Here is a 12,951-nt window from a genome sequence, read left to right as displayed (position 1 = left end):
AGGGTAATAGTTTTTTGTGTAATACATTTGCAAAAATGACTTAAACTATCCGAAGTTTAGTTCAAAATCCTCAAGGTATGAAAAGCTACCTCCAAAAATATTTTTTTTAATTTCTCATTTTTTTGTTGGCAAATGATTAGTCGAAAAATTACTTATTTTAAAATATAAATTTGCGGACCGGTTTCGACCTAGGGTATCCTCAGACACAGCTCTGACATAAGTCAACCTGATTTCAGTTAATCAAACATTTTTAATTTAATTATATAAGTTATACAAGTTGTTTTTTCACTTTAACGTATTCTTATCAAAGTACTGTAAACCAAACTTGAAACGAAACTTTGAAAGACAAGCTTGTTCATGAAAAATAATTGTCCTGAAATAGTTTAGTAGAGTATAGAATGTTACTTCTGGGCCAGAACATTTGGCGTCTTAAAAATCAAGGCAAAATCTTACAAATTTAGCTGTTTGTCCAAAAGCAAACAACCGAATAGGGCCTAAAACCTCTCAAAAATCATGAATTTTTATCCACCCCAAAAGTTCCCAAATATGTGTAGGCCACTAAAAGTTGGGCACACGAAAAACAGGGTAGAATCCTACAAATTTACTGTTTTCCCAAAAGTAACCATCCGAAAAAGATGTAAAAAACTTACAAAATGCCTTGATTTTAGACACTCCAAAAATAGCTTTTCATTTCTGGACCAAGCCTATTGGCGCATGGAAAAAATCAATGAAATACAACTTAAAGCGACTTAAAATCCTCGACACTCCAAGTAAAATTACTTTAAAAACCAGGAAAAACCTTTATAAATTCCCTAGTTTTTAGATACGCCAAAAATATAGCTTTTCATTTCTGGACCAAGCCAATTGGCGCATGGCAAAGGTGTTAAAAATGATTACCAAATAAATTTTGCATACCCCAACTGTATTCAACTATTATACGCACATAAAAAAGATACACCTAATTGTTCGAAGTCTACTAAAATATCTGAACACTCCATTATGGATTTTCATTTAGAGATCGCTATTAAAACTTTAATGTTATCGTAAACATGTTCGGTTTGTGTCTTAATTATCAAATTCAACACCCCAATATTCGACTATGCCTTCATGATAATTCTTGGATTCAGAATATTTACAGAATTAATAAAAATAAGTGCAAAACATTCCCCGTTTTCATTCCGACTTATTTTTACAGCATCTCCTCTTTCACGACAGCTTATACCGTTTATAGGTATGTGTCTATCGAGGAGAATCATCGGCACGACCATCAATCCTGAATTCGTCTTCGACTCATGAGCCTTTGGCCTTTGGCGAATCAACAGGACAGTAAAATTAGCTGAACTTGGTGAACAAACCAAGCATTTGGAAATTTAAATAGAATTTTATTATTAACACTATAAACAAATCATTAGCAGAATAATAAAATAAGTATTAATTTTTTTAACATAATAAATTATAATAGTGTATCACTACAGACAGATTTACTTATTCCTTCAGTTCCAACTTGATATGTTATAAAAACTTTCTTCTCCTTTGTCTCGAATGTCAAACCAGCGTAAATCTTTTCTGAAATGTGTTTATAGTCAGGTTCATCAAATTTAGTGTAATATTGCTTCTCAAAAATTTGTTGTAAAGCTTCATTTGCAGACTTGGAATTCATTTTGTATTCAAAAATGATTCCAACGTTCTTACTGATTATCACCACATCTAGGGTATTGGCTATCCCTGGTCCTTTTCTTTTTTTCTTGATCTGGACCTCACTGTGTGTTTCGAAGTATCTAGAGTTATATGCCAGAGTATACAAGATGTGATGAAGTTCTTTTTCGTTCATGATCCCCTGTGATTCAGAGAGTAATACTAATACGGCGTTTGCAAGATCAACAAATGCCCTCTCACTTGTACTTTGTAATAGTAATTTCAGAGCACTTACATAATTTTTAACAGATCTAGCGGTCAAGTGGAATTCACATATAACTGCCAGTGCTTCACTATAGCAAAGGTTGCGGACATGTTGCTTAATTTCAAAATTAGGTATTTTTAAAACACAAGATGTCGAGTCATTTTCAAAATCAGCCCATTCTTCTATATCTTCATCTTCGGTGTTTGTTTCAATTTCATCTGTTTTCTTATCAATTGACAATATATTAAAGTAACCAGAATAATCAGCCAAGAATTGCAAAAATAACTCCACATTTTCCTCCGATATTTCATCAAACTCTAAAGAAATCAGTTGCTGTATACTCTTTAGATGTTGGACATTGACTGATGTAACTGTTCTTATTTTTATTTCACCAACAGAAATAAGTTTCTCAATGTTCTGTCGAATTAAGGGTTCTGCAAACAGTTGCTTCAGGTTTATTATATGACCTGTATCAATCCAGAAAGAGGAATATTTGAGCGTACCGGTTGTATAAACACTTTCCAAAAGGTTCAAGACTGACCAGCTACTGAATATTTTCAATGGGCTATTAGATACCATATATCCATCATACCATTTCGTAATTGTTTTGAATGTTACTTTCCCACAAGCAGCTTTAACTTCTGGAAGCTCAAGTAGCTGCTTTACCTCCTCATCCGTAAATCCTAAGTACGGTGCGTATCGAAGATCACTTAGGAACGGATAATATCTTATAACTCTTGCTGCATCCCCTGAGAAGGCTCCGGCCAACCGAACACAAGCAAAAATTAATGAGCGTTTTATGAAATCATTGAATTTTAGCGTATTAGCCATGAAATCTTTTAAAAAATCATTAATTAATCCAATGTCATCTTTATTCGGACAAGACTCGAATACCAGGCCTACCGCAGGAGCATCGTACTCATCGATGAGTACGAAAACATTTTCCTCATAATGTGTATGTAAAACTTTCGATAAAAATCTTAAGCTATGTTTCAAATCAGCTGCTCTTAATGTGACACACTTTTTTGTAACGTAAAAGTCTTCGAATCTTTCAACGTCAATGCTAGACATGTTCAACTTGTCGCTTGCCCAGGCTAAAGTACCATCATCAGTCTTCTTCACCAGGTATTTATGTTCTTCGAATGTACAATTTATAGCCAACGCCAGTTTGTGTTTAACTTCAGCAAAACTGCTACCACGAACAGGCCCGAGATCAATATGTATAACAGGATGAAGTTTGCAGTGCTTTGAAAAAAATCGTATTTCTTCAGTACAAACCTTAAGGTTCTCAAATAAACTTCTTTTTCCCAGTAGAAACTGCTTCAACATATCCATGAGGGTAGTTTTTCCAAAAGCTCTAGGCGCCGTTAGTAGTACTATTTTACTAGTATCACTTAAGAGACATTTGATAAACAAGGTCTTGTCCACAAAGGTAATTGTCTCTTTGATTGTGGCGAATTCATGACTTGCCAGTTCGCACAGCGACTTTTCTGAATCCTAAAAACAGAAAAAAATTACAACTCGTTACTAAATGCATTAGCATAGTTGTTATAAATAAAGTGATTAGAATTATTTTTGTGGTTTTTAAATTGAAAGTTTCTGAAAATTATATTATATGTACTTATTATTACTAATAATAAATTATTGCCACCGTTAATTTCTAATACAGGAGAGTTTTACTAATGATTGTGAATTCCACCAATAAACCTGACTGACTCACCTTAGAATTATTTAGAGAAGAACTCTCGTTCATTTTTACTTTGGTTCGGCTACAATCTGTAATACAAATAAGCATATAAATAATTAAGTCTTTTGTCAATGAGAGCAGTACACAAAAGAAAAGTATAGAAAAACCTCAACAGCAGCCTATTAAAGTGTTGTATTTTGTTCTGAAATAAACAACTGTATTATTGTAAAGTGGAATTTTTTACTCGTCCTCTGAAGTTCCCCACACCCTAAAAGATAATGAAACAAAAAGGAACAAGCAAGGTCATTGCGTATCAATCTTTTACTCGCCAATTAAATTGCACAGATGGAAAGACATCGCGCAGACCACTAGAAACAAACTGGTTGATACTAACTATGAAGTAAAACTTCCATCACCAGTGTTATTATTGCTAATTTTTTAATTCAACAAGATTAAATTAATAATCAAATTAAGAATTTTTTTCAGATTTGCTTGTAAATTTTAATTTTTAAACCTCGATGAACTTATAAATTGTGCAAAAAGTACTTTTTTTTCACATTTAAATACCTGTTTGAATTACGATTTGTTTAATTGCTATTTCTTACATTGCTTGCAACAATAAGGTTTTATATTAATTTACACAATAAACCATATATTTGTTTATTATAATCCGAGTAGTATGAAATAAACTGCACAATAATTCTTTTTTTCTATATCAACATTTTTTTAAATTACAGAAATATTCACTACTATGTTGGAAAATACAACGTTCAGTATCTAACGAGTAATACAAAAATTTCTACAATAAATTAAAAAATGACCAGTACTAGAGAAAACAAAATTGTAGCAGAATATTATACACCATTAAAAACAAGACAACCATCTGAACTCCAGCAATTTAAAAATAGTTACAAATCTTTTACTCAAGATAAAAAACTAAATATACCAAAAAATATCAATGAAGTAACTCAAATGAGAAATCGTAACTTTGCTATCGAATATCTCAATTCGACTGTAAATAAAAAACTAACAAAGACAGAATTTTGCAAATCTAAAAGTATTTCCAGAAATTCCCTTAATATGAGACTAAATTCAGTTGGAATTAAGATTGCATGTAAATGAGTGGTGCTCCTCATCGGACGCTTTACTCGCATTGGGGCTTGTGCTCGTACAACGGACAAAATATGCGGCTCCTGAAACCAAACATAACCTCACTTACCGGCAAACAACAAACCGGGCGTTGTTAACCCGTAAAATTGTAAACATATTCCAATTGATAAATATTTGCGTTAGGGCCAAAACAATTGGAAATTTCCACATGTTCTTGGACCTAACCCCACTTTCCCTCACCTGTTTTTTTACGAATGGGGCGCAAAGAAACGATAGGGGCACACGTTAGGTGCCTTCGGCCGCTCAAAAAAACACGTTGGAGGGCAATTCGGCCCAAATTTGCCATTCTAGCCTGGTTTTTTGCTGGGTATTCTAACCTAGAAATTTCTGGCAATGGTGCGACCTACCATACCGACTGTTTTTTTCCAAAATCTAAATTTTCAATTCCGGGGGTACTTAACACGAAATTGGCACAAATAGTGTCTAATTGATTGTTACGCACTTATCACTCAAAATTACGGCTTAATTGTAATTGGGTCACGTACAGTTTGCTTTTTTTGAGTTTGGTGAGGTGCTGCCCCCCGCGGACGCGGCAAAAAATATCGTTTAAATGGGTTTTTTTGTTAGGGGCTTGAAGGCGTTTCTTTTGTGAAGGGGTTGGTTGTTCTCGGGCGATTGCACTGGAATGCCCCATCGGACACCTCTTGAAAGGGTTCGCTCAGCTCACATATCAATACTTCTTTATCCATTTTGTAAAGCGGTGTTTGGGGCTTAAAAGATTTCGTCCCGTAAAGGCTTAACCAAGCACGAATTTCGCTTGGTTGCCGTCACACTTGTAGATATCCGGGGCCATCTGCGGAGCAGCCCTTGAGTTGTATCACGTTTCCGAGAATTTTAAATGGTGTTTAAGCGATAATTATCGAGGTGTTCTTGAGGGCCTATTGTCCGGCGCCAAGTGGACAGTGGCCATATCATTAATAAAATCTTAACGGCCTACAGCAAGGACTAAATATTCGGGGGTGTAGGAGCGGACAACGATCAACTTTTGTCACCGAAGGGGTTATAAATGGCCCCGTAAAAGGAAAATTTTGAAAGGGAAAGCAAAAAACACAATAGGACCGGTAGCTAAGGCATTACACGACAAAAGGCGCTCATAAATCATAAATACTGATTCCGATCGTGCAAAAAACGTTATAAGTAGATATGCTGTGCCGGTTCAAATTCACTTCGTCTGCGCATGCGCCATTTCAGGGATTCCCCCGACGCAAAATATGGGAATCCCCTGATGTTGTAGCTATTTTAGATCATGATGTCATGGCTATTTTTGGATCATGACGTCAGGATAAGAACTGTGCATGCGTCACTTTGGGGAATCCCACATTGAAAATTATGTGAATCCCCTGATGTTGTAGCTATTTTTAGATCATGATGTCATGGCTATTTTTGGATCATGACGTCAGGATAAGAACTGCCCATGGGTCACTTTGGGGAATCCCACATTGAAAATTATGTGAATCCCCTGATGTTGTAGCTATTTTTAGATCATGATGTCATGACTATTTTTGGATCATGACGTCAGGATAAGAACTGCGCATGCGACACTTTGGGGAATGCCACATTGAAAATTATGTGAATTCCCTGATGTTGTAGTTATTTTTAGATCATGATGTCATGGCTATTTTTGAATCATGACGTCAGGATAAGAATCTCCTGGGAAATCCCACATTGAAAATTATGGGAATCCCTGCGGTCATTGCTATTTTTCGAACATGACATCAGGACTAAGTTTAGATTATGATATCATAGTTATTGTTGGATCGATAAGTCATTGCTATTATTAGATTGTGACACATTAAGGTAAGCCCTAACGCTTCGTGGGAATCCCCAATGTTGATGCTATTTTTAGATGATGATGTCATAGTTTGAATTTGTATGCGCATGCACCACTTTGGATAATCCCACATTGAAAATTATATGAATCCCCGATGTCAGTGCAATTTTTGTATCATGATGTCATAGTTATTTTTGGATTATGACGTCAGTATGGGAATCCCCTTTTGGTATTACCATGATCTCATGGTTGCTTTTAGATTATGATGTCACACTTATTTCCGGATCGATGAGTCAATGTTTATATTATATTATGTATAATATTACAATTCTTGGCCTACGACATGATTAATATAAATTAAGCTTTTTTGGTTTCCTTAATTTGGTCCATTTAATGAAGAAAATATAAGAGAATGTATCAGGATCATATAAGTTGCAACAGCGTGGAGTATCCAGCAGCAGGCATGTGATAAAGGCGTAAGCGGTTATGGCGTGGGCGGCGGTGACGAGTGTCTTTCATGTTTATAGTTTTAATTGAAACCCAATCACATTTCTTTCGATAAGAAACTATAACGGCTGGATTTCAGTCTTTAATTACAATTAAATAAAAAAGCAGGTAAATCCCCCAAACTGGATCATGAGTAATCGTATATACTGATTGAATATTGTATATTGTGGTAATATGGGCTCCACGGAACTGGATATTTTTGGGATATACCAGGAAGACAAATTCGACGACGTCGTAGACAGGTATTAACACTTCAGGATCTGCGAGCTGCTCTGCAAGAAGATTGGGAAAACTTACCTCAAAAAGCGATTCAAAATTTAATTCAAAGTATGACACGCAGGCTTGCGACTGTAATAAGAGCTCGACATTAAATTGACACAAAACCAATTTTAGTTGATCCTTATTTGTCCCTTTTTTTTCCGAATTACCCACTTATATCTCTTATGCAAAAAATACGCTTAAAAGCTTTACTAGAATGACACTTTATTGTACTATTGCTTTAAAAAAGTTTAAATGTCACTTATATGACTTATGTACGCCCCAATTTAATTTCTTTCTTTTTCTTTGACGCTTTAAGCCTAGATTTTCTGCCGGTCAGTGTAGTTTACATTGGTTGGCGCTTCTACAATTCGATATCGGAGAGGTACAGTTGGAAAAATATGTACTGCTTTTCCATTTCTATATGAAGATGATACCAAATTGCAATGTATTCATAAAGCGTTTACTTTATGAATTTTAGCTGCAAAGGAGAGATGTGTTTTATATTAGGTTTTAACATAGTTGATGTAAAGCCTAATATACTAGCTTCAGTGAAATCAATCGTTATTTTTTATTTAATTTCTACTTTTAATGTGTTTGTGTTCGATTTTATTGATAAAATAAAAATACCTCTTTATTATCTTCACTTACATACAAGAATTTATTATTGGTGTGATCAATATTCAGAAATGAATTATAAGTTTGTAGGTTAGTTATTCCAATCACATAACTGCTGTCATTTTCTAAGGCTATTGATGGGCTATATTCAGATGTTAGAATTGAACTGTTTCCAGTTAAAGTAAATGTCATTGACATTTTATTGCACTGATATATAGGTCACTAGAGGTAGCACGTATTAAACAACCTTGCTGATCACAAGGTAATGAAGACTATCACTGAGTGTCTCTGATAATTTTACGTCTTTAAATACTCCGTTTACAACCGATTGTTTGTTACGTTGATACGCACATTTTTTGAAAGGTCGTTGTGAGCGTTGCAAGGTTTTAGATTATACAGCAAGTTACAACTACGTTTCACCTTGCAGAGTAATATGAGAACGAAATGTAATCAAAGAATCACTTGCATTTGTAGTTGTTATTATTATACAAGAATTGAAGGCATAGATGTCCACAATTAACCGTACCATATTTTTGAATTTGCTCATGATTGTACAGGATTTTACAAGGCCCATTGCTTTCTAAATATTTAACTAGTTCTCGTGGTGGTTGAAGATTACCATAACTATCAAAATATGTAGCTTCTCGCCTACGTTTTACGTAAGCTGTCCAATGAGTACCCCTACCACTTTCATCATCTAAATTTAATATACCACATTCATTGATTCGTACGTTTTGAGTCAACAAATCTCTAATAAAAACACCTCTAAATTTTTGAATTTTTAACATTTTACAATATTTACATAGATCTACATCAGTAAGAAAACGTCTGGGAAGCTTTATCAGTATTTCTTTTGTAAATTTTGAACGATCTAAAAAATGACCGAAGCTTGTGCACGCTTCGTCTAATTTATTAATATCACGACCTTCTCGCTCTAGTCGTTTTTTTTGATGCTCTTTCTTTCTCTTCAAAGCTCTACTACGATTGATAAGATAAGTTTTGATCATTTTTCTAACATTTATATTTCTTTACTCTCCACGGATGCATACCTAATATTTAATAACAACTACAATGTCGTGCGATTGTAGACTTTCTATTCCGATGAGTTAAAGTTGAAATATTTATACTTGTATCACATTCTTCTTCTGTTATGTTCTCTCTATGTTGCTAATTTTCAGTTCAAGAAATGGTTTTAGAATCATTTCTGCATCACGAATTCGTTTCTGAAACTACATTCTATCTCTTATTCAATAAAATTTTTTATCTTCATCAGCGTCATTCTAACTTGAAGAGTAACAACTACGTTAAATCTTACAGTGTTTGAGTTATTTATTTCTGAATGTGTAATTTGGATAGATTAGGTCAATGTAATTTGCCTAAATAGAGACCATTTTGCATATTATCTGCATAATTGTGTGAGGAAGATGAAAACCAACCGTTACTATTCCTTCTTATCAAAGAAATGTGACTCGAGTTCATTCAAACACACACACATGAGTCTGGATGCAGATACTACAACTTATGCGATCCTGATACCATCTCTTAAACTTTCTTCGCTAGATGGAACAAATTTAGGAAACTGATAGGGGTGAAAGTCTTAATTTTGCTCCAAGATCCTAAAATAGACATGATATATATCATGATCCAACAATGGGTGTAACTCATTGATCTTAAAATATCCATGACATCATAATTCAACAATATCAATTACGTCAATAATTCATCGAAAAAAGCGGTGATGTCATGATCTAAAAATAGCCATGTTCACATCAGGTGGTTCATTATACATTACATAAGGGGTTGTGGCTGCACACCAATTTTCAGATAAATATCATTATCAGAACTTTCAATACTTCTAATGGTTGTATAATTTTTACTTTTTGTTTTTGTACTTTGTGGTTTTAACATTTTAATATTCAACAATATTCAGATATTCAACAATAACTCTAGAAACATAATATAAAAAAAGATTGTTTGATTTTTGTAGTGTTTCCTATCGCTTCTTTACTGATCATAAATAATTTGTTACCATTTTTTATTTTTTCATTCAAAATATCAATTTCTTCATCGCTGAGGTGCTCAGTAAATCGAAATGGTAATATGAATGAAAATCCCTCACATTGCACCATAACCTTCATTCCATATTTTGTTGATAGTTTTTGAAATGCCTTTACGCAATGTAACATTTCATAAACTTTAATACTTTCAACACTATCAAATGATTCCATTTCTAAAATCTTGGTTTAAGCTTTCAAATGCTGCACTACTCATTTTAAATTCTTGAATAGTATTTCTGTTTTTCTTTTCTTCACAAGCACAAAGTAATAAATTTTTATTTAATTCACACTGATGTAACTAGTACTGAAGATGTGGTTAAACAGAATGAAATTTTAAGCTTATGTCGTAGTTTATATTGAATAAATGTACGGTTTGAAGGGTACGGGGTTAATTTCACTTAGAATTATTATGTCATAATCTAAAAATAACCATGGTATTATTATGCAACAAACAATAGCGGTGATTCGTCGATCCAAGAATAGACATGATATCATGGTCCTACGATGGTGGTGACTCATTGATCTTAAAATAACCATGTCATCTCATAATTCAACAAAAGCAATTACGTCAGGGATTCCCTGAAAGAAACGGTGATATCATGATCTAAAAATAGCCATGACATCATCGTAATTTTATCATGTGGTTCTCACAATTTGTATTCAGGAATTATTATTTAAATGTAACTTAAGACTGAAAGCTAGCCGGTGCTATCAAAAGGAATGCGATTGAAGTAAACATATGCCGCCACCTACGCCCACGCTGCGGCCGCTTGCATCTTCATCGCATGTCTGCTACTGGATACACCTCTATGCAGTTGCAACTTATGCGATCCTGATACCATCTCTTAAACTTTCTTCATTGAATGAATCAAATTTAGGAAACCAATAGATGTGAAGATCATGTCATAGCCCAAAATTTTAATACTATACATGATACAACAATACTGATGACTCATCAATCTGGAAATATCTATGATGTCATAATCTAAATACAGCCATGACCTCATGATCCAAAAATTGCAATGCCAGCAGGGTAATCCCATAATTTTCAATGTGTGATTCCCTACGAGATTTCCATCCTGACGTCATGATTCAAAAATAACCATGACATCATTATACAAAAATAGCACTGACATCAGGGTAATCACATAATTTTCAATGCGAGATTCTCCAAAGTGACGCACGCGCAGAAAAAAACAAGCTATGACAAAATAAAATTGACCTATGAAATAGGCGGGTTGTCATCCCTTCCATTTCAAGTTTGCGTTTACTAAATAAGTTTCAATTCTTATTGGATGAATTTTGAGAGGTGGAGCAAATTAAATGCAACAAGTGTAAATTGTAAATTCTCATCTTTTTCTAATATAGCTTCTTTGTCACAAAACTTCCTATATAAACATACGGAAACTTCTGCAGATTTTATCTTAAGTTAAATACGAGTTCTTTTCGAGTGACTTAAGTTAGACCTTTAAAAAGATGAATAGTCCAATAAGAAAACCATCAGCCAGCTTGTGCACTGGTAAGTCTAATTTAAGGTATTGTGTCATTTATAACTTAAAGGTAATTGTTTATGTTGTAGAGGATATGATGACATGTCTCTATAATAACCTACTAGCCTATGTATGGCACAGGATGGCCAAACACATTTTTAAGTGTCACAGAGAAGAGGACGCAAAAAGAAAAAGAGAGTCCGAAAATAAACAAAACGTTGAAGATCAGACAGAAAGTTGGGATAACGAAAATTATCTTAATAAAAATAAACAAAACGCCGAAGATCAGGAAGAAAGTTGGGATAACGAAAATTATCTAACTGAAAATAAACAAAACGTTAACGATCAGGATGAAAGTTGGGATAATGACGATTATCTGACTGAAAATAAACAAAATTCCGAAAATGAAGAGGAATGTTGGGATAACGAAAGTTATCTTATGTATTAATACAGTATAATTGTGGAACTTTGGTAAATGCCCTGTATAATTAAATAAAAGTAGACTCATATGAGATCTAAAACAAAAACCTGTTCCCATTTCCTCATCAAAAAGTATGTGCCCTTTCTCACTGTTTACACGCAAAGTTTCACCTGCAGTCATTACATCCTTAAATGGGGTTGGAAAATATTTGAATAGTGTACTAGCATAAATTTGTCAAAAAATTGTACAACAATTGTACTTCAAAATCATCGATACAATCTAAGCCCAAAACGGTATTACGATCATAATAATAAATTTGTATACTTGAGGTAACACTTATTATTCTTTAATCAATTTAGGAGATTGAATCTTACTTTTAACACAAGTTTCAACTGGTTCAACATCTCGACCGATATGAAGTTCCGTGGAGACCATATTACCACGATATACAATATTCAATCAGTATATACGATTACTCATGATCCAGTTTGGGGGATTTACCTGCTTTTTTATTTAATTGTAATTAAAGACTGAAATCCAGCCGTTATAGTTTCTTATCGAAAGAAATGTGATTGGGTTTCAATTAAAACTATAAACATGAAAGACACTCGTCACCGCCGCCCACGCCATAACCGCTTACGCCTTTATCACATGCCTGCTGCTGGATACTCCACGCTGTTGCAACTTATATGATCCTGATTTATTCTCTTATATTTTCTTCATTAAATGGACCAAATTAAGGAAACCAAAAAAGCTTAATTTATATTAATCATGTCGTAGGCCAAGAATTGTAATATTATACATAATATAATATAAACATTGACTCATCGATCCGGAAATAAGTGTGACATCATAATCTAAAAGCAACCATGACATCATGGTAATACCAAAAGAGGATTCCCATACTGACGTCATAATCCAAAAATAACTATGACATCATGATACAAAAATTGCACTGACATCGGGGATTCATATAATTTTCAATGTGGGATTCCCCAAAGTGGCGCATGCGCATACAAATTCAAACTATGACATCATCATCTAAAAATAGCATCAACATTGGGGATTCCCA

General features: G+C 33.9%; 1 protein-coding gene across 2 annotated transcripts; it reads right to left on the bottom strand.

The window, feature by feature from the left end:
* Nucleotides 1-1,361: 1,361 nt before the first annotated feature.
* On the bottom strand, nt 1,362-5,678 carry LOC135265839 (uncharacterized). Of its 2 annotated transcripts, XM_064356097.1 has the most exons (3): nt 4,938-5,181; nt 3,621-3,676; nt 1,362-3,397 (listed from the first exon to the last, which is right to left on the bottom strand). In XM_064356097.1, exons 1-3 carry the CDS (start codon nt 5,041-5,043, stop codon nt 1,454-1,456), a joined length of 2,106 nt encoding a protein of 701 aa, XP_064212167.1. In that variant the 5' UTR covers nt 5,044-5,181; the 3' UTR covers nt 1,362-1,453. The 2 variants fall into 2 exon arrangements, 1 of the variants encoding a protein (XP_064212167.1); XR_010333673.1 differs by lacking the exons at nt 1,362-3,397; nt 3,621-3,676 and adding an exon at nt 3,683-4,780 and having other exon boundaries at nt 4,938-5,678.
* Between the last annotated feature and the right edge of the window lie 7,273 nt (nt 5,679-12,951).

This window comes from Tribolium castaneum, chromosome 4 (assembly GCF_031307605.1).
Source record: "Tribolium castaneum strain GA2 chromosome 4, icTriCast1.1, whole genome shotgun sequence".
NCBI lineage: Eukaryota > Metazoa > Arthropoda > Insecta > Coleoptera > Tenebrionidae > Tribolium > Tribolium castaneum.
The sequence above is the reverse complement of the archived record's forward strand: the minus strand, read 5'-3'. Positions and strand labels throughout refer to the sequence as shown.

Coding starts and splice junctions, on each gene's coding strand:
- LOC135265839 (XM_064356097.1), bottom strand. CDS start 5,043: ATGGCAAATTTGGGCCGAATTGCCCTCCAACGTGTTTTTTTGAGCGGC. Junction 3,677..4,937: donor CCCCATTCGTAAAAAAACAG/GTGAGGGAAAGT, acceptor TTTGTATTACAG/ATTGTAGCCGAACCAAAGTA. Junction 3,398..3,620: donor CTTCTCTAAATAATTCTAAG/GTGAGTCAGTCA, acceptor TTCTGTTTTTAG/GATTCAGAAAAGTCGCTGTG.